Raw genomic sequence first — 27,825 nt, forward strand, 5'->3', positions numbered from 1 at the left:
TATAAATATTTTCCTTTGTCAAATCATTTACACATTAACACTTATTCCTTCTGATGCAGATGCTTCTATTTTCCGTTTCACTACGTAAATCTTTTTATTCGAAATACAAATTGCGAACCAATGGTCATCATAAGTGATGGTTATTTTCTTAAACTGCTCCTCTGGTTCAAATGCCACTGGATCGACACTGTAATACAAAATAGCAATTTATGACACACATTATGAATAGCTTTCAAATTTTGTCAATACTTTAGGTACGGACCTGTTGGACAAGCTAATAAGATCAGTAATAATAGTCGCAACACGTTCGTCGTTCTCCAATTCGCCACCTGACTCGAGAACAGCGCCGTCCTCAGTAAGTATCAGATAACCGAGTTGGTCTGGAATTTTTTCCATTATAGCTGAAACTTTGATAACATATACAATTTGGATCTTGGAATAATCCTTTAAATAATGTACAGGGTTTTTTCTTACCAAATAAAAAGGTTTATAGAATATAATGAACAAAATACAAATTATAAAATATTTTCTGTTTTGACAAGCACAGTAGACAACTGACATTGACAAGAAAGACAAATTTTCGTAACACTGTCAAGTGTCAACATTTTTTTTTTCTTATTATGGCACTTCGGCTATTTAGCCATGGCCAGTGTCAAGTATATTGTGGTGGGAAAACAATAAAGGTGAATGCCCAAAAATGTATGGACCAAAAACCCGTAATCGATTGAAACCATTTATACGTGGCATAGTAGACTACTTATACTGTATCCCAAATACGATGTCCTTTTTGGATTAAACAATCACCGAGTACTTTAAAAACGATTGTAACTAATTGACTTTTCATAAAGGAATATGATATTCAGGACGGCGCGATGCTACAAACGATAATGTGGCGATTAGTACGTAGTAAAAACATTTTTAATACAGATGTATAGTGTTGTAATTATGTATTTATGAATTTAATGTTTAAATGTTTATCACTTTTATATCTGACATTATAGATTGTAAGTTTGGTATAGAAAATAATCTGTATACAATATGTACTGTTATTTTAGGATTATTAAGTACACGATATCGGTTATATGATCGCTTTTTTTTAATAAAATAAGGGGGGCAAACGAGCAAAAGGGTCACCTGATGGAAAGCAACTATACTGTCGCCCATGGACACTCGCAACATTAGAAGAGCTGCAAGTACGTTGCCTCTTGCCGGCATCTGAAGGTTTGCAGGTCGTATTGAAAATGTTATAGTGACAGTTTATTTCAGAGTTTTACAGTGCGCAGCAGAAAGTTACACAAAATACGCATGGTGGAAGACTGCCACTCATCAAAGTGATGATGATGGTATATTTTTCGCGTGGGACGATGGCGAAAAGTTGCAGGTGGTATGATTCCGATAATAATTTCTTAGAGCACCCCCGTGATACATCATACAACCGATAGAGGATGTAGAGTCACTTGTGATTTAGTTTATTCTTAAAATATATTATTTAACATACTTTTTTAGGATTTCGTACCCAAAGGGTAAAAACGGGACACTATTACTGAGACTTCGATGTCTGTCCGTCTGTCTGTCTCCAGGCTCTTACTCAAGAACCGCTATAGCTAGACTTCTGAAATCTTCACAGATTGTGTATCACTTCACTGATGTCGCTGTAACAAAATATACTAAAAACTAAATAAAATTAAGATTCAAGGGAGGCTCCCATACAACAAACGTGATTTTTTGCCCATTTTATCTCCTAATCTATAATGGCTGTATTATGTAGACACATGATTTTTTTTAAGAAATCTTCAATTAAGTGTGTACTTTAATATTTAATTGCAAAATTAAAAGAAAATAAATAATTAATTTATCCCTACTTTCGCTCTATAACGGTACGGAACCCTTCATGCGCGAGTCCGTCTCGCACTTGGCCGAATTTTTTTTCTATTTAATTGTACATTATTGTCTATCAACATCGCTTTCACGAGAAATATCACAAAAACAAAGGAAATAACTAGTTGATTCGAAGTAGATACCACACTGTGTATCTCAGATTTATTTTTCCAAATTATCGGTTTCGGTTATGGTTTAGAAAAAAATTGTTAGAAAAACTTGCAAACACCACCACCACACAAGCAATAATGTTGGCAAATCCGTGCAAGGCCCCTCACCACCATGCAGGTTGAAACGACTTAACGGACGTTGTTCGTAGAGTCCACATCCTGAGGATGCTCCGGTGTTGGGGCGAAACGCGCGTCGAGGCTTTCAACCTGCATGGTGGTGAGGGGCCTTGCACGGATTTGCCAACATTATTGCTTGTGTGGTGGTGGTGTTTGCAAGTTCTTGCATGCGAGTGTACGCATAGGCAGTGTGGGAGGAGGGAAGTGCTGTACGCATGCCTTTGCGTACAGCACTCACTCATTTACTTAAAGGTGGAAGTTGTTTTCGCGGAATATTGCTAAAAATAATAACAAACTAAATTTAAACTATGGATTTTCGCAAAGTAACGCCTGATTCCATTAACGGTTTAGAAAAAAATGAATTGTATATTTTCAATATGTTTTCAATCTACTATTTATGCTCTACTTTGCTGTACATAAATTATTTTAATCGACTGTGGGTTTTTTTTGGGCATAGTCATTTTATTGTCAGGTCGTGATCAGATCTAAAGTCTAGTCAAGTCTAAGTAAAAGTCAAGAAGTTAAGTCGGTCGATTCAGTAAAGTGGTAGACGCTAGACTGAAACTTTCGATGGAGTTTTGGAGAGGTTCACGCTTTCACGTACCCGGCAAAACTCCAAGTTTGCTCCAAGCTAATCCTTCTTCTTTGCATAAACTGAACGAGTGAACGCTGCCTGCTAATCGAATACTAGTAAAAATAACGTTACGTACCGTTATTTTCATAATGATAGCCACTAGCAGTATTTTTATAACACTAGTAAGTTGACGTTCAGATATAAAGTTATAAAAATAACGGTATTTTTACTGGTAAATATATCGTTATTTTCTGGTATGCGACGTCGTTGCCAGATCAACGCGTCACATTTCGTTAATTTTCATACAACTCTGTGGGTAACATTTAGATATAGGTAAGAAAATAACGTAATACTGATATTTTCATCGGTATTTTTAGGTATGCGACGTTGCCAGTTCGACGCGTCACGCGACACCTTTCGTTCATGTTTGTAGACGCACGAAATCTCACTCGCAGCCCTACTTCCGAGCACCAGAGCACCAGATTTCGCGAGATTTGTGCTTACCTACTTTTAGGGTTCCGTAGTCAAAAAGGAACAAACCTACGCGTCAGTGACGAAGCGTCAAGTTGTCAAATGTGTTTTTTGTATACAAAACACACATTTGACAACTTGACGCTCCGCTTCGCAGTCACCTGGTCGCGTAAGTTTGGCCTAAGCTTTATAGTTTCGGTCTGTCAGTCCGTCTGTCTGTCTGTCCGTCTGCCTGTCCACGGTTTTGCTCAGAGACTATAGGCACTACAAAGCTGTAATTTGGCATGAATGCACAATGCACATTATTAATAATGCCACCAAAATGGTATATAAAATCTTAAATAAAATATTTTTATGGTACCTTTAATCTTCCCCACACATCAAGCCAGGATGATTTTTTCTTTGCGTCCTCCCTACCGATGTCTTTGGATAGGTTTTTAGGGTTCTGCACCCAAAGGGTAAAAACGGAACCCTATTACTGTGACTTCGATGTCTGTCCATCTGTCTGTCTGTCTCCAGGCTGTATCTCAAGAACCGTTAGAGCTACACTCAGGGGCGCAGCTACCGCCGTATATGCCGTATCAATTATACGGGACCCCCACCAAAAACATTTTCATGTAAAATGCCAAGCTAATGCTAATGTATAGAGTTTTTAGATTCTTCTCGTACGGCCGACCATCAAGTATTTTGCCGCGCTTTACTGTAAAATTAAGGTTTTTAGATTTAGGGCTGAGTATGTAAGGTTAGAAACTTGGCTCTACATGACATCTCACTAATTTTGGACACCACGAACTATATGTTCTCATCTTGGCAACATTTTAGATGAATTTATTTTTGGTGAAATTTCATTTCGGCGGTAAGGCGGTTTATGTTGTTTTTATTTTAGTTAATTTTTTCTTTTTTTTTGGGTGTATTTCTTTTAGGTTTCCGTACAAAGGGGGTAGAAATGGGACCTTGCACATTTTTATCTCGAATAAATAAAGTTTTCATATTTTTTATTTCATAAAAAATATGAGAGACTTACCGTTATAATTTCTCGTATCGGGACAAATGTTCATACCATAGACATAATATATACCTAAAGACCAACAAAGAGTGCGAGAGAGAAGAAAATCCTTTATGGAATTATAACGAGATGAAAAGAGAGAGGCAGTCTAATGAAAATTGTAACAACTTTTATTTGACAGGTCGTCAAAAGTCGTCAATCGTTTTTATGCCCTTTCGGTATTTGCAATTTATTATTTAAATCGTATGTTATTTTCAACAAATACTATTATATATAACAATAGTAACTTGTGCTGTGAGTGATTGCAGTGTAAATCATAGGAATAATCCTGAAAAATATACATTTCACCCGTAATTAATCTTCATGTCCTAATTGCTACGATGTGTTTATTTTTGCTATATTCTGGTCTTTAGTTCTCTATTTCAAATAAAATATTGTGAATCCTCCCTTTTACTTTCATATTTTGCGTAAGTAAAGGTACTATTGTTCCTATATTACACAAATTTTGAAGAAAAATTTTTCATCAAAATTTCTTACATATACGCTAGTGCTTGAATCAAATTTATCGATATGCTTATCGATATTTTACAATAACATAAATCTAAAATAAAAATCATCTACCTTTATATTTATCACCTTAATCCCGGCCGCACATTATCCGAAATTTCTGATCAGAAAAATTCGGACGCCCGGCGGAACGCACTCTGTTCATACATTTTGTTGTAGACCCATCATACTAAAATAATTTCTGACGTGTCAAAATGTATGAGCGGGGCGGGGCGTCCGAATTTTAGTGATCACAAATTCGGATAATGTGCGGCCGGACTAAAAGGACATATTATCTTATTTTAACTAATAGTATATTATAATATAGCTAATATAATATAACTACTATAATATAGAGTGACTCTAAAACTAGAGGAAGGTTTATATTTATATATCATAATCATTTGTTTTACAGATTCCCTCAAGATCCTCTAATAAGAGGAAAATGGCTGAAATTAATTGGGCGTGTTGGTTGGAATCCCAAGAAAAATTCAACAATATGTAGCAAACATTTCATTGAAAATTTTTAAAGAAAAATTAGAATAAATACTATTCTGGTTAAAGGAGCTATCCCAACTTTATTTGTGCCAGTAAGTTTGACATACTGTTGCACTTGTTACTGAAGCAATTATTAAAAATAAGCAATTATAAGCAATTAATGTTTTTTATTTCATTTAAGATTATACTTATATGAACTAAAAAGTATTAAATAATCCTTATTCTGTACTCAATCTTCATAATTTTGAAGTCGGTACCAGTCCTAAGTATATAAGTTGCTGTTATACCTATTCTGTCAGAGAACTGGCGATTAGGTTAGCTGGTACCGATTGCAAAATAATGAAGATTGAGAACAGAATTATACTGAGTACAGAATAAGAATCTATACTAATATTATAAATGCGAAAGTATCTCTGTCTGTCTGTCTGTCTGTCTGTCTGTCTGTCTGTCTGTCTGTCTCGCTTTCACGCCAAAACTACTGAACCTATTGCAATGAAATTTTGTACACAGTTATTCTAGAGTCTGAGAAAGGACATAGGCTACATTTTGATGTGGGAAAATATCTTATTTCCATGAAAATATCGATGAAAATTACTTCGCATTGCGCGTGGCCAGCGCTCATCCCGGGGGTCCTGGGTTCGAGTCCCGCAGGCGGAACAAAAAGTTTTCAATGTTCCTGGGTCTTGGATGTGTATTAAAATAATATTTCAAAAATCTTTAATATATTTTATGTAAGTATAATATTATAAAAAATCCAGAAATATATCGACGCGATGCAATGAACATTTTAGTTCTAATACGATTCAACAGATGGCGCTTTTTTTTACTTCGTTGTAACATAGAACTAATCATACTTATTAGTTATTATGTTTTTGTTTATAGTTTTTAATACGTTAGAATATTATGTTTAATAATATTATCACTTGCTATAATAATAATCAATCTATCTTATCTTATAGAACTCCTACTGCATTTCTAAGGAGTTCGAGTGTGTTGTGTTGGCCTATATTCCATCCAGAAAATATATCAATGCAATCAACATTTTAATTCTAATATATGAAAACAGATGGCGCTTTATTTTTTACTTCATTATTATAACAGAACTAATCATACCTACTTTATTATATATTATTGTTTTTATTCATAACTAGCTGTTGCCCGCGACTTATAAATACTGCGAAATATACTGCGAAAGTATCTCTGTCTGTCTGTCTGTCTGTCTGCCTGTCTGTCTCGCTTTCACGCCAAAACTACTGAATAGATTGCAATGAAATTTTGTACACAGTTATTCTTGAGTCTGAGAAAGGACATAGGCTACATTTTGATGTGGGAAAATATCTTATTTCCATGAAAATATCGATGAAAATTACTTCGCATTGCGCGTGGCCAGCGCTCATCCCGGGGGTCCTGGGTTCGAGTCCCGCAGGCGGAACAAAAAGTTTTCAATGTTCCTGGGTCTTGGATGTGTATTAAAATAATATTTCAAAAATCTTAAATATATTTTATGTAAGTATAATATTATAAAAAATCCAGAAATATATCGACGCGATGCAATGAACATTTTAGTTCTAATACGATTCAACAGATGGCGCTTTTTTTTACTTCGTTGTAACATAGAACTAATCATACTTATTAGTTGTTATGTTTTTGTTTATAGTTTTTAATACGTTAGAATATTATGTTTAATAATGTTATCACTTGCTATAATAATAATCAATCTATCTTATCTTATAGAACTCCTACTGCATTTCTAAGGAGTTCGAGTGTGTTGTGTTGGCCTATATTCCATCCAGAAAATATATCAATGCAATCAACATTTTAATTCTAATATATGAAAACAGATGGCGCTTTATTTTTTTACTTCATTATTATAACAGAACTAATCATACCTACTTTATTATATATTATTGTTTTTATTCATAACTAGCTGTTGCCCGCGACTTCGTCCGCGTGGACTTTAGTTTATAGCGCGCGCCGTCAACAAAATTTGTGTCAAATTTAAAAACTTTTTAAAACCCTGGTAAGTGGTACCCCTCTTAGGGCCGCGCAGCGCGCTATACCGGAATGGCAGCGCTGAAAGTGCTCGCCTCGCCGCTGCCATTCCGGTGTAGCGCGGCCCTTAAGAGGATACAACAGCGGCTAGAGAAATGAAAAAAAAGTACGTGTAATATCTATAGCTGTCTCCCTTACCTCAAGCCTATACCGCAGAACGCGATAGAGACAACTGCAGAAAATCCAGAAAATCAATGATTCGTTGTCCCCTGATTCCTTCTCCAAAACTTAACCGATTTAAGTACTTTTTTCATTAAAGATTAAAAAAAGGCTTGAGCTGTGTTCCTATGTTTTGCTTTTTTTGTATAATCTAGCCAAATCTGTTTTCTGGACGTTTGAACACAGTGGAAAATCTGGCCATTTTTTTGGGTTTTTGAACGTTCATATCTTATTTAATAATTAAATTATGAAAAAAAAAAAAAAACATAGGGACATTGTATTAGTGGCCGTAGATATTCAGGAAAAAAAATATAACTCTACTAGCATTATCCAGGGAGGAAATAGGGGACAACGTTTGTATGGAAAAAAGGGCGGTGTGGAATCCTCTTAATTAATCAAAATACCCAAAAACAGCTGTGCAGTGTGCACATAATCTGTACTAATATTATGAATGCGAAAGTATCTCTGTCTGTCTGTCTGTCTGTCAGTCTCGCTTTCACGCCAAACGCCAAAACTACCGAACCGATTGTAATGAAATTTTGTATACTGATAGTCTAAAGCCTGAGAAAGGACATAGGCTACTTTTTTACTGGAAAAAAGGGTTGTAAGGGTCGTAAATTTGTTCAAAAAATTCATAATAGATGGCGCCGTGCGTCTTCTACATCGCGCTGACGCTTGCTCAAAAGTCTTTCTATAAGAGGTGGTATCATCTTACATTTAAGTCTCGATTTTTTTCGATTGTTATATCTATTCTACGGTATTAAATAACTCAGTACTTTATCTGTGCAGGCAGTGACGTAACCTTAATACCAAATTTCACCAACGACTGTTAAAGTTAATGCTCGAATTAGTATCACGTTAGCTGTTTCGTTTTTCATATGAATGAAAGAGAAGACAGGATATTTTAACAAGCTGTTAACACTAACAGACGTTGGTGAAATTGGGGCTAAACCTATCAATGATAAATAGTTTATGGGTAAAGTTGTGTAATTGGGGGGCTAAATAAGCTTTAAAATTTGGCATAATATATAAAGTTTAACATACAAAAATGAAGTACTTATTGTTTGCACACTGCACAGCTGTATTGATTTAATGGGTACCAGGGTTTTTTTATAAAAGCTTTTGACACCAATTTTGTTGACATCGCGCGCTATAAACTGAAGTCCACGCGGACGAAGTCGCGGGTAACAGCTAGTTATTTAATACTTTTTAGTTCATTTAAGTATAATATTACTATTGTCATTGCCTTGGAAGTCGGTTTTAATTTTTTGTTTAAAAATAATAATTTTACTCTTTTTAGCTGTCCTTAAGGTTTTCTATACTTACAGTTGGTGTTTTAAAAAATCAAAATCAAAATTGCTTTATTTCTGAACAAATCTAAAATAAAATATATTTTCAGAATACATGGTGCCTACCACCGGTTCGGTAACTAAGCCGACGAGAAGAACCGGCGTAAGAAACTCGCACGCCCACTTTTTACCAAAAAAAAGTGAGAAAAAAAATTATCTTTTAAAACAAAATTTACAATGCTGTAACTAAAAATTATACAATGTAAACATAGATAGATACATAATAATTGTAAGTCATGTAGAAGTAGCCTTGCAAGCAGTCATTCAGCATTCAACTCCCAAGATGTGCCATCAATTATGAAATCATTTTGGCTTTGGCACAAAACGTTCTTTGACTACTTTTTTAAATTTATTAATCGAAAGATTTTGAACGTTTTCTGGGACCATATGTTCCCATTTGAATATCAAGGAGTCACTTCGATTTCTCATTGTTTCCATCACCAGACCACCACTTTTGTGAACATGATACCTACTCGGAACAATACAATGTACAGCAAAAGAAAAAATTTGAAAATCGGTTCATAAACGGCGGAGTAATCGTTGAACATACATAAAAATATATCCACAGGCGAACGTCTAGACTCCTCCTGTTTGGAAGTCGGTTCAAAATAATTTTAATAAAATATTATGATATTTTATAATATGTATTTAATTTAAGAATAAAATATAATATACTATGTGTGTTGTTTACTTTCAATGTAAGGCTGATTTACCAGATAGATTTTACCTGAGTAATAAATAAGTAACTTTATAATGTGTTAAGTGTAAATTATTTACCCCTATAAGAACCTCATGTCATAACATATCCGACGATTGAAAAATAATTCCAAAAGAAAATGTGTATCTACTTTTCAATCGTCACCTTTTTTGCCAATTAAAATTTATGATACCTAATTTGAAATACAAATCTATCAAAGTTGCATATTATTTATTTCTTATAGAAACTCAGGTAAAATAACTCGAACGGACTAAACTATCGATAGCAAAATACTATACTATCGATAGTAAAATATACATCACTAGCACACGCACACATTGACAGATCAAAAATGGTCACGCATTTTCGAGTTGTCAGGTGGTCTTTACGACAGTATATATTATGTCTATGGTTCATACCGTTATTGAAGCGGTAACGTTACAAATGTACTTCTTCTTCTTTTGGCGTAAGCCTTTTAGGAGTTGCCAGCGTCAGTAAACTTGCAAGTTGCAATTTTGACAGCTGTCAGAAAATTTGTTTTTCGCCAATCGCCATACAAATATTTTTCCAAAGGCTTACTGTGTGTGATTAATAATATTGGGGAAAATAATATAAATTTTGGTGATTTAATAATTAGTTATCTATTTATTTAAGTTGCTATACAATACCTGTAAGTCCAAGATCAATATTTACATATTATTTAACTTAGTGTGAAAATTGTTTAGTGTCGCCATTTGGAGACGAGTAGACGACTGACGAACTTTCATCAAATTGTATTATCCTCTGTTATAGTTACACTTCTGTTAGTGCAAAAGTACATTTCAATACATCTAAACTTACTTCCGATACGATAAAAATTCGTGTAACTAAACATTACTAGCGACTAAAACCATTTGCCTGCTTACATCATACCTACATGTTGTATATTAAATTTTCATGGTTAATTTATGTTTTTGTACACGTATTATTGTTATTTTAGTCACCTACCATGTAAAATACTTCAATGTGTTTTATATACCTCTGGAAATATTAGGAAAACTATTAAGTTGGAGAAAGTAGTGCATTATACTTTGTCTATTAAAATATACGCCCTGCAACATCTTTAAATGAATGAAATCAAATACGTCAGCAAAGGAGAAAAATCTTTACTTTAAGTTTACAAGAGCAGTTATCTTTGATTTTCTAAAATTTTATGTCTCTAATGAGATGGCATGAAGCAGATCATCTCAAATTGTCTTCACTAAAACCTCAAAGATTTACTAAATTGTGATGTGAAAAATGCAAATTCAGTCAACATAAAATATCTTTAATAAATATGTAATACTCTTGTTTTTAGGCAACCATGTTAACATTTCGCCCCAAATTGGGGAGTGAACAAGGCAAGGAGTGGCGCTGCTGCTTCTGTTTACATGTCCGCACTGGATGTATACTGTTGGGATCATGGCACCTTGTAAGTATTACATTAAAAAGAACCTTTTCATATTCTATTGTAGATGTTATAGTAATATAGTATTTTCCAAGCATACTGAGTACTGACTACTCTTCAAATGCTGTGGTGCTTGTCAAAAAAAATGTTCATTTTAAATTTTAGTTCTATATCAATGCCCTAGCAGTATGGCATTTTCATAACTAGTAGCGCAAAGCGTAATTGAGAAGAATGACCAACTCATTACTCAATGACTAGCATCAAGTTTATTTGGGTTTCCTTGTTACATCCACCATACAATTGTCTTTGTAATGTACTTACAGAGAGACAGGCTGTTTATACACATGGTACACAATTTTGTGTTTTTATACAAGTGACAATTATTATTGTCAATGGCTTTATTTTCTAAATTTGAATGTTAGTGTTTCGTAGCTATTGTCATATTTTAGTGTGCGAAAAAGAACCAAATTCAAAATGGTTGAAGTATGGGAGTTACATTTCCTCAGTTTTTAGGGTTCCCTACCCAAAGGGTAAGAACGGGACCCTATTACTAAGACATTGATGTCTGTCTGTCCGTCTGTCTGTCTCCAGGCTGTAACTCAAGGACGGTAATAGCTAGAGAATTGAAATTTTCACAGATTATGTAAATCTGTTGCCGCTATAACAACAAACACTGAAACAAAATAAATTAAATATTTAATGGGGGCTCCCATGCAACAAATATTCACAAAATACTCAATTGTATTTATAGTTTAATAATAAAATTTAAATAAAATAAATGATTAAGGGGGGCTCCCATACAAAAATACAATTTTTGGCATTTTTTCCTCTATAACGGTATGGAACCCTTCGTGCGCGAGTCCGACTCGCACTTGGCCAATTATTATTATTTGTATTGTATGGCCCTTACCCATATCCTCAGTGAAATAGTATACATTGTGTTCTAATCATCTATTGAATCAGCCAAGAATAAATATTATTTTTTATCGCAAAACGGATAAACAAGAAAGGGTCTATGGTGCAGTGCAAGGCCCTTGCGCAGAGTGTGGCAAGGCGCGGGCGTCGTAGAGCGCGGCAGATGCAACTTGCTGCCCCCCTTCGCCCATAGCCTACCATCTCTTCCGGGCTCGTGATTGTTATAATAGTATTATACACTATAATTATTTAGTACTAGACTTTCCGCGCGGCTTCGCCCGCGTAAATTAGATATTTCACAGAAAAATTAGTCCAAAAAAAAGCCTATGATATTTCACGTGGTCTACTTCTTATCTGATCCAAAATCCAAATAACAGAAAAAATGCTCTAGTAGGTCGTGAGATAAGCCCCTTCAAATAATTTCACCCGTTTTTCCACATTTTTCTCTATTTCTTCGCTCCTATTAGTCTTAGCGTGATAAAATATAGCCTATAGCCTTCCTCGATAAATGGACTATCTAGAAAGAATTTTTCAAATCGGACCAGTACTAAACAAACTAACAAACTCTTCCGCTTTATAATATCAGTATAGATATTACAATGTATAATTATCATATTTAAATATTAACAATTAGCACATACTATGTCTATATTCACTTTAGTATAATAGCCATTAAAGATAACCCCCCTTACAAATGAACGCTGTATAAGTTTTGAATAGTTATACAGTGTTTTGTATTCTTCAATCCAATTAAAAATGTCACTTGTGTGACAGAAACAAAACACTGTTTAACTATTCAAAGCTTAAACAACATTTATTAGTAAGGGGGACTATGAATAAATATAATTAAACAGGACTGGTGACTTGTGTGGATCACTCGTATGACAGTCTGGATCCACTGAAAATCAGGGACTGCGAACTACAGTCATTACACTCCCTGTCCTTCTATGTTGGACTTTGCTACCTGTCCTTCTATGTTGGACTTGAAAATTGTACTACGCCTTTATTAAATATGCATATTATTTTTCGTCCTATACTTTGTAACATTTATTGTAGATTGTTCAGTAGCATTTGACAAAATTATAGTTTGTAACCTTGTTATGTAATGACTAATGTCCTATTTCTTGTGTCTCTTGGTTGTATTACTCATGTGGTGTAATGGTTAAAAAAGGTGAATAAAATATGTTTATTTATTTACTTGAGATCATAAAATGTCACATTAGTACAACATACTAACCACCACCTTGGAACGAGCCTGCACCCTTTCAAGTGTAAATTTAAGGTCTACCCACTAGGCCATGGATGGTTTTTGATTATTTTTAATAAGTAATTATTATAGGTTCAGAATAATTGATTCTTATTCTAAAAAATTTTGTCTTTCAAGAAAGTTTTGTTGCATACTGAGTACTATTGTCTATAACACTTAGCAAAGCTTGGTCTCCCAAAAAGCTCTTAGATATTATTTATTTAATAATTATTGTTAAATAGGATCTTAATATCTATATATTAATACGTGAGAGAAAAACTTTGTAACCCTTTTTACGAAAAATGGGGAAACGTAGGTGCATGAAATTTCGCACAGTTATACTTAGTTTATATGGTGAAGGAGTGCATCGAGCTAATATTATTTTAAAATTATGCTTTTATCATAAATATTTTTAACAAATAAAACGTTACACACACTACGACACTACTACTAGAAAAAGTGTCAGATTTTTGAGTGACATGCCTATACATACGAATTATACTCTTCTTAAGGTTGTCTGTTGACAACAAGTTGACAGATTGAAAATTGATTATTGTTTTTTTTTTATTTAATTTTAGATACTATTAAACAATGCCTATACGGCCAGTCTGAGATCAGCTGAGTCCCAGAGACAAGAATTGAAAAAAACCATGTATATATTATGTCTATGAAAAAAACTATGATGAAGTCAATATTTTTTACAAAATATAGGTAGTAGTCCTAATATTGTTGCAAGTAAGGTCGAATTTCGACCATTGGGCGATCTCTAGTTACATTAATTACCTATATTTTAAAACATAATATTCATAGAAGATACGATCAATGTCACAAATGAAATGTATTGTTTACAGATACTGCATTTGGTGGCGTTAGGTTTTCTGGCGGCGATTGTACGTGATCCAAATCTACTGGATGAGCTGGAGCGCGACTCCATAAAAGATTGGCGTCCGATGTACGGAGATGCTATGCCTACACCCCTGTCCAATGTGGAAGCCCGTCCGACCGCGCATCAGCAATATGGACAACTGCCGAGAGATCACAGCTTAATATACCGTAAGTCTTGGTCTAACTAAACTAAATTGGTTTTGTTACCAATTACCTTATTAATACCTCGATTGTGGGAATTGCAGACACAATAGATTTTCAATTGTTATGCGACAGCCGGGTGCCGCGGCCGGATTGATGAGTTAATACTTAAGACGCTCCCCCTACGGAGATGCCGTAATTTACCGTTTTTAGAGCCTTATTAACTCGTAATTTGAAAGCTACAAAATTGTAATAAAAAATACAGCAATAATTGTTTTATAATATACTCTTGATATCAGCTTCCAAAGTAATACCAATTTATTTAAATTTATCTCCCTAGTATTTACAAATTACGATTATTTGAAACACACGCCAATAGATCGACACTTTAATTAACTACATACTGGACGTTTGAATTTTTTTAGGTCAATTTTGAACTAAGATAAGTAAAAAATAGGATTTTGGTGCGATCTCGGCAAAGGTGTTCTCTCTGTTGTCATGTGACTTTACAAATGTGCTAGAGAGACAAGTAGACCTGGTATAATTGCTTCGTAAATAATATGTTTTAAGTAGGAAGATAAGACATCCATTTATATCTGCTTTGCAATTTACATGATTATGATCCATTATTAAAACTAGCTAACATTCATTAAATGTTATATCAGGATAGATCTAAAAGGCAAAAACAATACTTTATTCACATCTCTTATCACATAATATTTCCTCTGATGACTATTAACAAAACGAATTTGTTATTCACTCTGAGTGTGTCGAGGTCAAAGATAATAATATTACTTATAATAATATAAAAATATTGTGTGCACATTCTGATAATATCATTAGGATCTAGATCCATAGCACAAAATATATTTATTTCTACATGATGCTTGCGACTTTGTTCACGAAGAAATTGTTTTTTCGCGCGGGAACAATGCTTTTTACTTTTTAACGTAAATCCATATTAAATTTCTTCAAAATCAATTCTAGTATTTTGTTCGAGTATTTCTAATTAACAAATTTGTTATGTTGTTCCCTTCAATTTTGTTAATACATAGTAGCCTTCTCAGTGATCTACTCTATATCTGCACTGCACCACATCTAAATGGGTTCAGTCGTTCCTGTGTAAAGCCTTAATCAAGGGAAATATTTTATTTTCATAATAAAAGATAATAAGAAATAGCTTTAAAATTAAACAATATGTGAAGTGAAGTATTGTAGTACATGAATATACTGTATTTGTATCGAATTTAGGTAAGTAAATATTCTATTTCAATTTTTGCTGTATGCAAAATTATGTATTTGTTGTATAGATGACGTGGACATGGGAGCCCTGGTGACGGTGTGCACGCTGGCCATCACTCTCATGCTGATCTACGGAGCTGCTCGGGGGAAGCCCGCACATCTGCTGCCCTTCTTCTGTCTCCAGATATTCGACTTTGCTATCACTGTGTAAGTGTATCAAGTTATATAAGATGAAGATAAAGAAAGTAAACCTTAAAAAAGTCAGCTTAGTGCGAGCCGGAATTGTGGACAAAGCGGTATTGTTTTGATGATTACATTGAAATAATAAAAACACCTTACAAGTTACAACATAATATTTATTCAATTAGCTGCTAAAGTCATTTTTCAGAGTAATTTCAAACGTCATTTAGAACATTATCTGTTATATTCTCTATTTGACGACCTCTGTGGCTCAGTGGGTGGGCTGTCGGTAGCTCAAGCCGGGGGTCGCGGGTTCGAATCCCGCCGACGGAACAAAAGGTTTTCAAAGTTCCTGGGTCATGGGTGTGTATTATATGTATAATTGTATATGTGTATGATATAATAAAAAATTTAAATATTGTATAGTATAAAAGTATTAAATATATTTCCGTTGTCTGGTACCCGTAACACAAGTCCTTCAGGTACTTAGCACAGGGCCAGACTGACGTGGCGTGAAGCGTCCATTTAAAAAAATCTTTATCTTTATCTATATATGTATATCTTTATCTATATATGTATATAAAACTTAAAACTCAAAGGTGACTGACTGACATGGTGATCTATCAACGCACAGCCCAAACCACTGGACGGATCGGGCTGAAATTTGGCATGCAGGTAGATATTATGACGTAGGCATCCGCTAAGAAAGGATTTTGATCAACTCCACCTCCAAGGGGTTAAATAAGGGATGAAAGTTTGTATATAATAATACTTCTTAACGCGAGCAAAGCTGCGGGCAAAATCTCGTTATAAATAAATATGTTCATAGGTGTTCAATCTTCATTAAAAGAATATCACTTGATTTTATAAAAATGCGGTGTAAGTATGTATTGCGTGTCACATACTTTGAAATTATGCCGACAAAGACGAGACCGCACTAAAGCGACACGTCACGGCCAAATAGTCTTGGTATGAAATCGTATGAGGCCGCACAACGCTGCATAAAACGTCAAAGTATAGATTTGACGTTTTATGCCGCGAACGTGAATAGTCGCATCGCGTTGCTGCAGCTTAGACCATGCGCGCACGGGCAACTTAGTTGCTCGGCGATTTATTTCTCTTTCGAAAAAATAATTAATTGCCATGTCGTCGGGATGCGCGCACGAGAGCGACAGCAACCCGACTTTTTTCAGTTTTTTTCTTGACAGTCATCAACATGGATTTGGTCGAGACGGCTGCAGTGGTCGTTGCACTCGCTATAAAAAACTGAAGAAAGCGTCGAAAAACAGAATAATGGGTGCATCCACTATCATGGAGCGATCGGCTGACTCTCGGGAAATTTTATACTAGTTTTATGAAATTGAGAGCATACCCAAAAAAAATTTTTAGTTACTTTAGACTGAGTGTCGAAAGTTTCGATGAACTGTGCAGAATCTTACTAGATTGGCAGTTTACGGCAGCAACGCGTTCGAGCCATCTTCGAAGTGGTCGAAGATGTCTGCAGGCATATCTGACCTACATAATGACACAATAACAATATTATGAATTGACATTGTCTTTTGAGCTATCAAGTGGTTACGCATTTCTGAGAATATTCTGTAAGACGTTGCTATTGCTACTCTAGTATTTTAGAAACTCATTACTGCAAGTACACACAAACTCACGCAGCGGGAGTCGAGTGGCAACTGGCCGATCGGCAACTTTTTTGTTGCCCGTGCGCGCACTTGCATAGAAACCAATAGGAAAGGAGACAGTTGCGTCGCGGGCTCTGGGCAACGAAAAAGTTGCCCAGAGTTGCGTCGCTACGTGCGCGCACTTTCATACTAGCTCCTAGACTTCATCAAGAGACAAATAAATCGCCGAGCAACTAAGTTGCCCGTGCGCGCATACCCTTAATATCGTTTAGTGCAGTCTCGCCTTAATATATCTTTGATATTGTCTTTTATATAGTCTATGCCATAGACTAAAGAGTAAATCCACAGGCTATGTATTTACCTTTTGGTTTTGCGGTACTCGGTACTAATTGTCTATGTTCCGTGTAGGCTAACGGCGATGGGCTACATGTGCTACCTGCGCTCGATGCATAGCCTGGTGCGGGAGGCGCCGCGCGTGCCGTGGCGCGACCAGCTGCTGGCGCTGCCGCCCCCCGCGCTCGCTTTCGTCGTGCTGTGCGCTTTCGTGCTGGCCGTCGTCGTTAAGGTAAGATCTCCAGCGTCGGCGTCTAGACACACTAGGCGGAAAATACGTGGCCGAAGCTCAGTATAATTACGCCTGCAATGGATTTTTAAATTACTGATGAGTGATGACACACCATGCCGAAATTACGTCGCGTTAAATCGTATGCGTAGCGCATTGCAGGCGTGACCATGTCGAACTTTGGTCGCATATTTTCGGCCTAGTGTGTTTAGACACTTAGATATTCTTATCAAAAGCGGGACAAGAAAATTTGTCTGCTTGCATTTTTTAAACCTTTAAAAATCGGTGTAGTAGTTTGAACGTGAGATAACAGGCAGAGAGAAGGTTTGTTCAATTTGTATGATTTAAAATGTCGTGTGGACTGTGGTTGCCTGGCCAAGCTAATATTATAATACATTATTTAAACATTTATATTACTGTTTAAAACTGGTACTTTTTCAACATTGAAATTAAATATTTATTTGCGAATTTCCGCTAAATCGTATTTCCTTACAGCTATACTGGATCGGCGTCGTGTGGCGCTGCTACAAGTACCTGACAATGCGCACGCACGCGCTCGCCCAGCTCACGCCGTTCGTGATAACCCCCGCCCCCGCGCCGCTCGCCCCGTCCGCCGCCCCGCCCGCGCCCTACACCAGCCTGCTGCCCGACTACGAGGAGGCGGTCAAGCAGACCCCGCCCCCCTCCTACCGTGCCGCCGTCGCACAGGTACAGTTGTTGTGTGCGTTATGCGTCGTTACGCTGCTTTTTTTGCAAGGTTAGCCGTTAGAACATTCTTGGACATAAGAGATAATGGTCGATTGGAGGCCGCGCTTTAAGATCGCTCCCCGATATCTAACAAGAACGTACTAAAGCTATCGCCTAACAGTATCGTGACACTGTCTGCTAGTAACCCATAACGACCCTTGATCGCTGTTCTACTACTACTACCTATAAAAGAGAGAGAAGCGCAGAGACGTATTACCAAAGCGTATCAGTAGCGCCTGTCGCGATTACGTTACGGTTCCGCTTAGTGTGCGTTGCAGTAGGGAGTTTCATACAAACAATATTGAACGGCTCGAGATGATACGGTGCCGATCCCTTTCCGAGTTGATATGCGTGCTGTGACCTTTATGCACCTAATTGAAGTTAATTCAATCCTGTTTAGGTCCCGGCTACTCCAGAGCAGGCGGCTCCCGCCCCGCCCGCTAATACCGTCGTTATTTTGCCGCAAGCCAGGGCCGACGCTCTGGTCTAACGTGAATGGAGTTGGTCCGGCTCCTTCGCAACTAAATCTCTCGTAATCGGTTTCTGAAATATTTTGACAGGAGTTTGTCTATTCCACAGCTTTGTTGAATAGTTCATGTGTCGACGTCTGACTATCAAAGTGCTTGTGAATAGACTAGCTGCGGTCAAATATCAGAAACCGACCATAAAGATTAAACAATGTATTCCATTCCAAATGTCATTGGTGTTAGCAAATTCCATTTCATTGTGTATGGTAAACGATAAATGTTGTTGATCCAGATATTAATGATCGGGAGGCAATATAGTAACATACATTTCGAATGTGTAGGTGATAGGCGTAATATAACATTTTGTTGCATTGATATGTTTTAAACGTAAAAGTTTGCCACAAATGTATTTTGCTACTAATAACTGCTTCTTTAAAAAAATAAACTGTTATTACTTATTATTATAAGATGGAGTTTGTTCACATTTTCAAGCTGTTGGAATGGCACTAGATTCGTTTGACAATGTTTGTTTTCTATTTAAATTATTTAGAAGAATATTTTCTCATGCCTAAATGGTTTTTTAACAATCGTGATTAAATGGTCTTGGGTAAGTAGAAAATATGTTATGATTACCTATTACAATACTGTGAGCTTACCATTTTATTATTATTTAATGCTTTTAAAAGAAAAGGTAAAAATATAAAATTAAAAATTAGACCATAAATTATTATCATAATATGAAGATCTGTGTTAGAGTTATAAATATATTTTTAAAAGCAATGCAATTTTATCTTGAGAGAATCTGCTTCAACTAGTGTAATTCAACTGATTGCCAAATGAATTTAATATTTTTAATTTTAATAAGTTATATTGTTTTTGCTGGAACTAAAGACGCACATTATACTGCATTATTTAGCAGCTACTTATTTGAGAGCTGTGTGAGAAAAAAAAGGAACTAGATGCTTGCATATGGCCAAAAAACACTAAGGGCCTGTTTCACCACTTGCTGATAAAGTGCCGAATAGGCTATGCACAACTTTTTTGACAGATTCTTCATTCTTGATCTGTCGAGTTAATTGTTGGATAGCCTATTCGTCACTTTTCAGGAAGTGGTGAAAAATGCCATAACTCTTTAGAATTTAGATTATTATAATTGATATTATTGGAGAATAAGGCATTATTATAAACGTTATTTATTATTTCTTTTGTTGCGCATTTCTTCTGCAGTCAGTAAGACAAAAGTTATAGTAACCCTTTAAAAATGTTGTACTTAAGCATTTTTGTCTATTATAATAATATACTACTATTTAAATGAAATTGTAAAAAAATATTTTTGGGACATCGAGAGAATGTAACTGATGACTAGATTGTGCCATGATTTATCTCAACTCATGGGCGTACCCAGGTAGGGGCGGGGCAGCCGATCCCCCCCGGAAGATAAAATAATACTACATGTTACCTACTCTGCGCAAAATGAAGAGTTGGAAACAAAATATGTCAGCCAGATTAATAACAGTCAATTTTCATGATCTTTTTGTTTCAATATAAGTACCAGACCGACCATCTTCTCGGAACAGGTATGCTGCCCCCCAAGCTAAAATCCTGGGTACGCCCATGTCTGAACTGAATTATTTATCAATTATCACATTCCACTATTTAAAGAATGTAATGTTATAATATCGACAGCTTATATTTTTTTATATAAGTACAGTATTTCACCTTACTAAAACTTTTTTTAAGTAAACGCCTTCTAAGACAGACACTATATTTATACAATGTTGATGATGAACGTGTCTGATATAATTATCCTGATAAGTAGCAAGACAGGAATTAAACATTGTATTGCTTTGAAGTATGTATGTAGGTAATAAACAATGTAGATCTTTGTGAGAAATAAACATAAAAAAGGTCAAAATCATTCGCCAGTAATTGTATAAGCTCGTCGCACAACTTATTAATTTGCATTTTTTTTTAAATACGGCTCACTATGTAAACAAAAATGAAAATAAAAATAATACACTAGATTTTGAAAACCTTTGATTTTTAATGAACCTTTAGTTGGCAACCTATCCACCCACCTGCTAACATAGATGTAATGAAATATCAAATAAGATGTGTCCAACTGTCCATGGAATATCAAGTCAATTTTAAAATTAGGTGTGCTGTACCTTCTATAGTTAAATATGGAAAAGATATTCAAAGTATATGTCTTATATTAATCATTATATTAAAATAGTAGACGAAGCATTGTCAAATAATATTATATTTATTGATGTTGTATAACTTCTGGATGGCCTACATAAAAACTTATATTTTGAACTACTTAATGCTGGTTATTTCATAATGGTTTTCTTTTTTTCTGTAGTAAATTATAATGTGTATTAGAAATAAGGATGAATTAATGATTATGATAATTACCCTACTGATTTGAGGAATTTACCTCTAAGTTCGAGATACCAAGCTAAACTCGTATAAACTTTACTTTGTTATCCCAAAACTTGTCTCAAAATTCATAGAGCCTCTAAATTTTAAAGTTACAGTGTCATATTGTGTGAATTTTAAGACTAGGTGTGGGACAGCAAAATAAAAGTATTTCCGAGTTGCTGGCTAGGTATAATCTTGATATATTATACAAGATGCTCACTTATTTTGACTAACGTGACTAAAGCGTTATCGGTACTATATTTTGGTTATGTAATGCACATAGTTGTGGTAAATTAACCTGGGTAACTTAATAAAATCAAATAAATGTGAACTTGTTTTTTATTTGAAACAATATACTACCTAGTACCTACTCTACATATTTTGATATATTACTGAGGTTCATGAACACGGTTTCATTATTATTATAAATACTTCCTGACTTATAAAATTAAATTTAAACAGCGGATTTCTATACATGATCTACTTTTCTTGGCTCATTGGAGAATTCACATGTCAGAGAACGATTACGGACCTTGAATAATATACGCTGCCTTTATCAGTAAGGGCATGGACGAATTTCTCTATAGTAAGGAGGATAGTTGGTTATAAGACTAATAAGTAATCAAGTATTAAGTTTATTCGCATGGCGCAAATCCACCATGGCCTAAAGTGCTTAAAATTCTGGCAATGTGCCCACTAAGCTAGTAAGTTAGTAGGACCAAAGGCAATGGGAAACTACTATTTTTTGTTTTAAAAATCAGTGCCATGTACCTATGTTTAATTTCTGTACATATAAGGTACTTTAAGTTTACAGTCAAACAGCCTTCCAAACATTTAACAGGGTAGCACTAGCCAGTGAAGAGACCTTCACAGCGAAGTGCGACGTGCAACCATAAAGGTCAAAGTGATACACACAATTTACAAACAATGGTGTGACATGCGCGGCGGCCGGCGCGCGCCGCTCTATTTATATCGACTCCACCTCCCCGCGACTCCTCGCTCTCACGCAAGCGCACTGCACCTGGAACTCCGAAAGTGAAAATTGCACATCATGGTATCGCTCCGGCGTAGCGGGCGCTAAACACCGCAGTGAGGCCGCTATGGCCGACGACCACGCGCTCGCCCCGCCCCCCGCACCACGCTCGTGACGCGAGACGAGATGGCATCCACCATGCAGCTGGAGTTCACGCAGGCGATGACGGACTTCAAGACGATGTTCCCGGACATGGACGACGACGTCATCGAGGCGGTGCTCCGCGCGAACCAGGGCGCGGTGGACGCGACCATCGACCAGCTGCTGGCGATGAGCACCGACAACCAGAACGAGAGGCTGCGGCTGGAGATGGAGCGGGTGGAGGCGAGCTCACCGCGCCGCCCCCGCGCCGCCTCAAGAGCTCCCAGCGCCGACGACACCGCCGCGCTCGTGTAAGTTCACCTCTCGCTACTTGATCTTGGTAGTGTGGTATCACGGCGAATTAAGTACCGTCTGCCCAATTTGATTACTATATCTAGTATCTAGGTACAGTTTGATAATATTGTTTGACAATATTTTCATTACTGCATTACTTAGATAATTTATGTGAAAAATTAATTAGTTCCTATTTAAGTTAGATTCAATTATAACCTTACCAATCTATCCCCACGCTTAAAAAAGTATTCTAGCTTTTAAAAAGTTGTAGGTATTGCAAGTTAGATATCATGGTTAAGTTATGACATATAGAGGTCAGTGCTTATGGCTAAACACGATTACCATCTTCTTGTATTTCGAGAAAATATGTACGGTTACACTGTTTTCATTATAATTTTATCGTATTATAAACGATCAAGTTTGCAGGTTCCGAATTTTGTAGAGGAAATGTAAACACACATGACACAACACTAAGACGCATTGCGACATTATAATATAAAACGTAGTGATTACAATTATACTTATTCTCTTTGATAGGTACGGTATCATATACATGTTTTGCTTGACGTAACGTGTAAATTTACGTCAACGTAACGTAAAAATACCCGTCTTTTTTTCTTCTCTTTCTCCGTTATACAATAGTAAAAGCAGAATACGTATTGTGCGGTGCACATCTAGATCCAGTAGTGAAGAATGTAGAAGTTTTAGAAGGCATGGCGAAGTACAATGTTGCTATATCTTGAATCGTGTTACAGTGCATTTTACATTACGTTAACGTAAATTTGTATATGATGTCAACGTACCGTGCCACGTTACCGCACCTTTCCACGTTGATGACGTCGTGACGTGGAAAGGCCCTTTGACTCCTGCCTGACTATAAAAACGATGAAAACCGTACTTACATAATAAGTACAATTATAACACACGCACCTAATATTGCTAATTTGCTAACACTAATAGGCAAGGGCGTCGCCAAGGGGGGCAAAGAGGGGCAGCTGCCCCCCCCCCCCCCCCTAGAGATTCTAAAAAAGTTGCCAAATATAATGCAAACAAAGACCACTATAAATTAAAATCTGATAATTAAAAATAAATACAATGTTATTATAACTTATTTACAAGTTTTTTATTGCATAGTCAAGACCTCGTGCTCGTAGACACATTGGACTCTGTACTGTTACAGAATATATTATATTTATATAGTACTAAGATACTGTTTTTACAATCGCTGTAGATGTAAGGCTCGTAGTACAAGTAAAAACCTTCATGTGCTGTCGACTTTACCTACAATTCATACCTACTTTTCTCATTCGTAGAGAATGAGAAAAGTATGAATTGTAGTAGGTAAAGTGAACTTGCCCCCCCCTGCGCCATCGGCTGGCGACGCCCTTGCTAATAGGCAAAGTAATAATTAGAACCTATAGAAAGTGCCTTGACTTAGCCAACCGAAATAAAAAGTAATGAAAGTTAATCCATATTTACGCAACATATACACTAAACTGTGTATAATATCTTGAAATAGTTGTTTTCAGAGATGTAGAGGATGAATCAGTTCCTTTGGCGGTGAGAAGAAAATGGGTTCCTCGGATGTTGGGGCCTCTTCCTCCGATGTTCCTGCGGATACCGCCCGGCACCGACGCCAGGATCGACCTTAGTCTGGACATGGATGACGAGAGGATCGTGGCCTTTCTCCAAAACGAGGAGTTCATGGCTGAACTGCGGTGGAACCAGGAGTTCATAGCGGCCCTCGACAGCGAGCAGGGACACAAGACCAAATGCCACGACGACGACGCCGCTTTCAAGGAGAGACTGAAGAATATGGGAAAATGTGAGTACCTACATAAGACTTTTTTTTTAAATAAGGGGGCAAACAAACGGGTCACCTGATGGAAATTGCAACTACCGTCGCCCATGGACACTCGCAACATTAGAAGAGCAGCAGGCGAGTTGCCGGCCTTTTAAGTGGGATTGCACTCTCTTCTTGAAGGTTTGCAGGTCGTATATCTTCCATGAAAGATAGGGGTTTTGCAAATAAGTTTATTCTATTATATATATTTTTTTTTTTTGCTTTGAGTATCATTGTAAAGTCGAATGTTTTGTCGCCACCGTAAGCCCGGGCGCGCACTAGCGGCCAGGTCGCGGCGGCTATCGAGATACATAGTACATACCTTAGTATGAAACCGCCATCAGCGTTGCCAGACGTCCCGATTTTGACGGGACGTCCCGATTTTTTCACCAAAATTAAATGTCCCGCGCGGGACAGGCTCAGTCCCGCTTTTCGGGGAAAGTCCGAACGTACGTGCAGCGTGCTGAGAAAGAAATTTGCGTAATGAAGATAAGAGTGTGGAGGTAGAGGGGTGGATTTTCTTTGGCTACTTTAGCTCTCTTTTGTCACGTAAACGTTATTTTAACACAAATAAAAAGATAAAGATTAAAAAAACTTTTGATTTTATAAGTACCTTTTTTACTTTGTCCCGCTTTTGACTGTGGAATCCCGCTTTTTTACTCAAAAAGTTTCAAAGTCCCGACTTGGCACAAAAAAAAACTGGCAACGCTGACCGCCATAGACCGCTTGTGCGCGCCCGGGCTTACAAATTGTAAGGGCGCGCGCACACACGCAATATTTTGTTACCGAACTGAGAGAAATTGCATTGTACGTTACAATGCAATTTCTCTCAGTTCGGTAACAAAAATTTGGCACTAATCACAGGGCACCTCTAAGGTATTAGCGACATAATGATTCTTCTAAAAATCGTTACTTAATTTAAAAAATATATAATATATTAATATTCACCAAGTTAATAAAAGGTCTGGTTTAGCGTTCTGATTAAACGAACCTATCCAATTAAAATCCAAGCGAATGCGAAATTTTAACTAAGATTAAGTATACAAGAACGCTGCTGTCTATTTACCCGTGTGATCATTATAACATGCAGTTGGACCAGCGCCAAGTGCACCCTACATTTTTCTTAGATAGCTTTAATCAAGATCTTACAAGACTAGTAGTGTTTTTTATATATTGTTTTAGTGGCTTTTAGGAAAACATTTTGAAAGTATCTTAAAAGTTTAATAATGGAAGATGAACGTCAATATCTACACATCTACCTACGAATAAACATCTACCTATTAGATTAGGGTTTACAAAAAATAATGTTTTTATAAAATGCAGGACATAATTATTATTTCCCTAGGGCTTAAACCGATTACCTAGGTGAGTCATTGCAACACGCATGCTACTTATTAGTGTTGTAGATCCCCAGTCCATAACTCTTACCTATTTAGCATTACCTACATATTAATAAAGCATAAACCAACGGGGCACCTTCGTGTGGAACTGCTTTGCTACCATCAATAACAAAAACATAAATGTTAAATACGTACTTTGGTAAATCTTGGGACCTGAATAAAACATATCATACACAAATTGACAATTAGGTACTTACTAATTGTACTTTTACTCTCAAAACCTACAATTGACACGTTAAAATAAGTAGGTATAGCCTTATAGGTATACCACAATCAATATCGGAAGCCCTACTAAATAAGGTTTAGTTATAGATATGTTTTCAGTGTTTGGAAACTTCCTCCAAAAAGCTAATATAGGGCCTCCCTACGAATAATACCTAAAATAAGGTCTCCGCCAGCTTAGGCAGGCGTCCCAAATTATTGGCGTCTACTACATTTAAGACCTGTTTCACCACTACCTGATAAATGCAGAATAGGCTATCTACAACTTAACTAACTTGACACATAGAGTATGGACTTGGAGTATCAGAAGAAGTGAAACAGCTTAATAGGAAACAGCCATTTAGCATCGCATTTAGCATTTACAGGATTTTGATACAAACTACAATAATTTCAGTATCCCGGAAGAAGTTCGCGCAGCTGTCGCGAATGTTCTCCCGCGGGGGGCTAAAGAGAAGCGGCAACGCCCGGACCCCCGCCCGCGGTCCCCCCGATAGTCTCCTGCTGCAGGAGGAGCACAGCGACGACGAGGACCGCCAGCCGCACCACATAAAGATATAACAGACGGTCCTCGCGCTGGGGTGAAACATGGCCTTAATGTGCTGCAGGGCGATTCGCGATATCCGTTCGACTCGGATTCGAAAACTTTACCGTGTCATTGGTCGATGCCTGATATGACGAGCGTTTATTGGATGTATGGCGATGAAGTTTCTGAATCCGAGCCGAATTGCGCTTTGCGAATCTTGGCCCTCGTCAATTGATAGGGGCACGGTATGTAGTGTGTGGATGGTACAAAAACATGCTAAGTGGTCTTCCTAATTCCAATATGAAATACTTTACCTAGTTAGTACTTTTAGGATTTTTAATGACAGTGGCGCTTTGCCTCTGTAGTTAACCATGACCTAACATAACTAACAAGTAACTTTCCTACTCGAATGTCTGTTGAGTGTTGAACCGTACTTATACAGCATGACTGGTGAGACATGTTCAATACTCGAGGACGTGATATTTAGCTATTATATTAGTTGAAAAAAAATAACATAAAAAATTTATATCAATTGATCACTGAGTAAATGTGGCGTAAAGTTAAATAATTATTTACCCAACGCATGGACACCGCGCGCGGGAGGGGTAGCGCGCGGCGCAGGGCCCACGCAGCAGCGCCGGCCGCATAGTGATTTACTATGTGTCCATGATTCATTTATTTAAAGGGAAATTAGGTCAAAAATTAAGTACCTAATTATAATACATAAGTAATTATAATGAGAATCGAGTACCGAGTACTCTCCTTATGTATTGATCATGACCCACCAGTCATGTGTATAAAATATGTAGAGCGGCTTAAGTAGGTACCTTAGGGCTCACAGTCATATTAATATTATAAGGCATATTCCTCACAATCGAATAGAGTGCGTAGAAAAATTTGCGGACATTTCATGTTACTTAAATTACACGAAAATTGTTAATCATCATGATTCATGACACGAACACTGAACACGTAAAATGAAAGTTTTACATAATATGCATTAATTTTCCGAAATAAACTAGCAACTTTCCTGCTAAATGGTG

At 36.6% G+C, this 27,825-nt stretch overlaps 2 protein-coding genes across 3 annotated transcripts; one reads left to right on the top strand and one right to left on the bottom strand.

Annotated features, from left to right (window-relative positions):
* Nucleotides 1-27: 27 nt before the first annotated feature.
* Nucleotides 28-538, bottom strand: LOC121733401 (ragulator complex protein LAMTOR4 homolog). Of its 2 annotated transcripts, none has more exons than XM_042123643.1 (3): nt 475-538; nt 263-401; nt 28-187 (listed from the first exon to the last, which is right to left on the bottom strand). In XM_042123643.1, exons 2-3 carry the CDS (start codon nt 394-396, stop codon nt 28-30), a joined length of 294 nt encoding a protein of 97 aa, XP_041979577.1. In that variant the 5' UTR covers nt 397-401; nt 475-538. The 2 variants fall into 2 exon arrangements, with proteins under 2 accessions (XP_041979577.1, XP_041979576.1); XM_042123642.1 differs by having other exon boundaries at nt 263-407; nt 475-530.
* A 9,518-nt stretch (nt 539-10,056) lies between these two features.
* Nucleotides 10,057-27,262, top strand: LOC121733317. Its single transcript, XM_042123534.1, has 9 exons — nt 10,057-10,187; nt 10,854-10,967; nt 13,956-14,157; nt 15,441-15,579; nt 17,595-17,751; nt 18,244-18,469; nt 22,481-22,811; nt 24,324-24,619; nt 26,654-27,262. The coding sequence occupies exons 2-9, from the start codon at nt 10,860-10,862 to the stop codon at nt 26,815-26,817; spliced, it is 1,623 nt and encodes a 540-aa protein (XP_041979468.1). The 5' UTR covers nt 10,057-10,187; nt 10,854-10,859; the 3' UTR covers nt 26,818-27,262.
* The last annotated feature ends 563 nt before the right edge of the window (nt 27,263-27,825 follow it).

This window comes from Aricia agestis, chromosome 13, assembly GCF_905147365.1.
Source record: "Aricia agestis chromosome 13, ilAriAges1.1, whole genome shotgun sequence".
NCBI classification, from domain to species: Eukaryota; Metazoa; Arthropoda; class Insecta; order Lepidoptera; family Lycaenidae; genus Aricia; species Aricia agestis.

What these genes read in the sequence shown, in the direction of transcription:
- LOC121733401 (XM_042123643.1), bottom strand. Translation starts at nt 396, where the DNA reads ATGGAAAAAATTCCAGACCAACTCGGTTATCTGATACTTACTGAGGAC. An exon ending in CTTATTAGCTTGTCCAACAG is followed by an intron (nt 188 to 262) that starts GTCCGTACCTAA and finishes TTTGTATTACAG; the next exon opens with TGTCGATCCAGTGGCATTTG.
- LOC121733317 (XM_042123534.1), top strand. Translation starts at nt 10,860, where the DNA reads ATGTTAACATTTCGCCCCAAATTGGGGAGTGAACAAGGCAAGGAGTGG. An exon ending in TGCTGGCCGTCGTCGTTAAG is followed by an intron (nt 17,752 to 18,243) that starts GTAAGATCTCCA and finishes ATTTCCTTACAG; the next exon opens with CTATACTGGATCGGCGTCGT. An exon ending in CGCACAGGTACAGTTGTTGT is followed by an intron (nt 18,470 to 22,480) that starts GTGCGTTATGCG and finishes CACCGCAGTGAG; the next exon opens with GCCGCTATGGCCGACGACCA.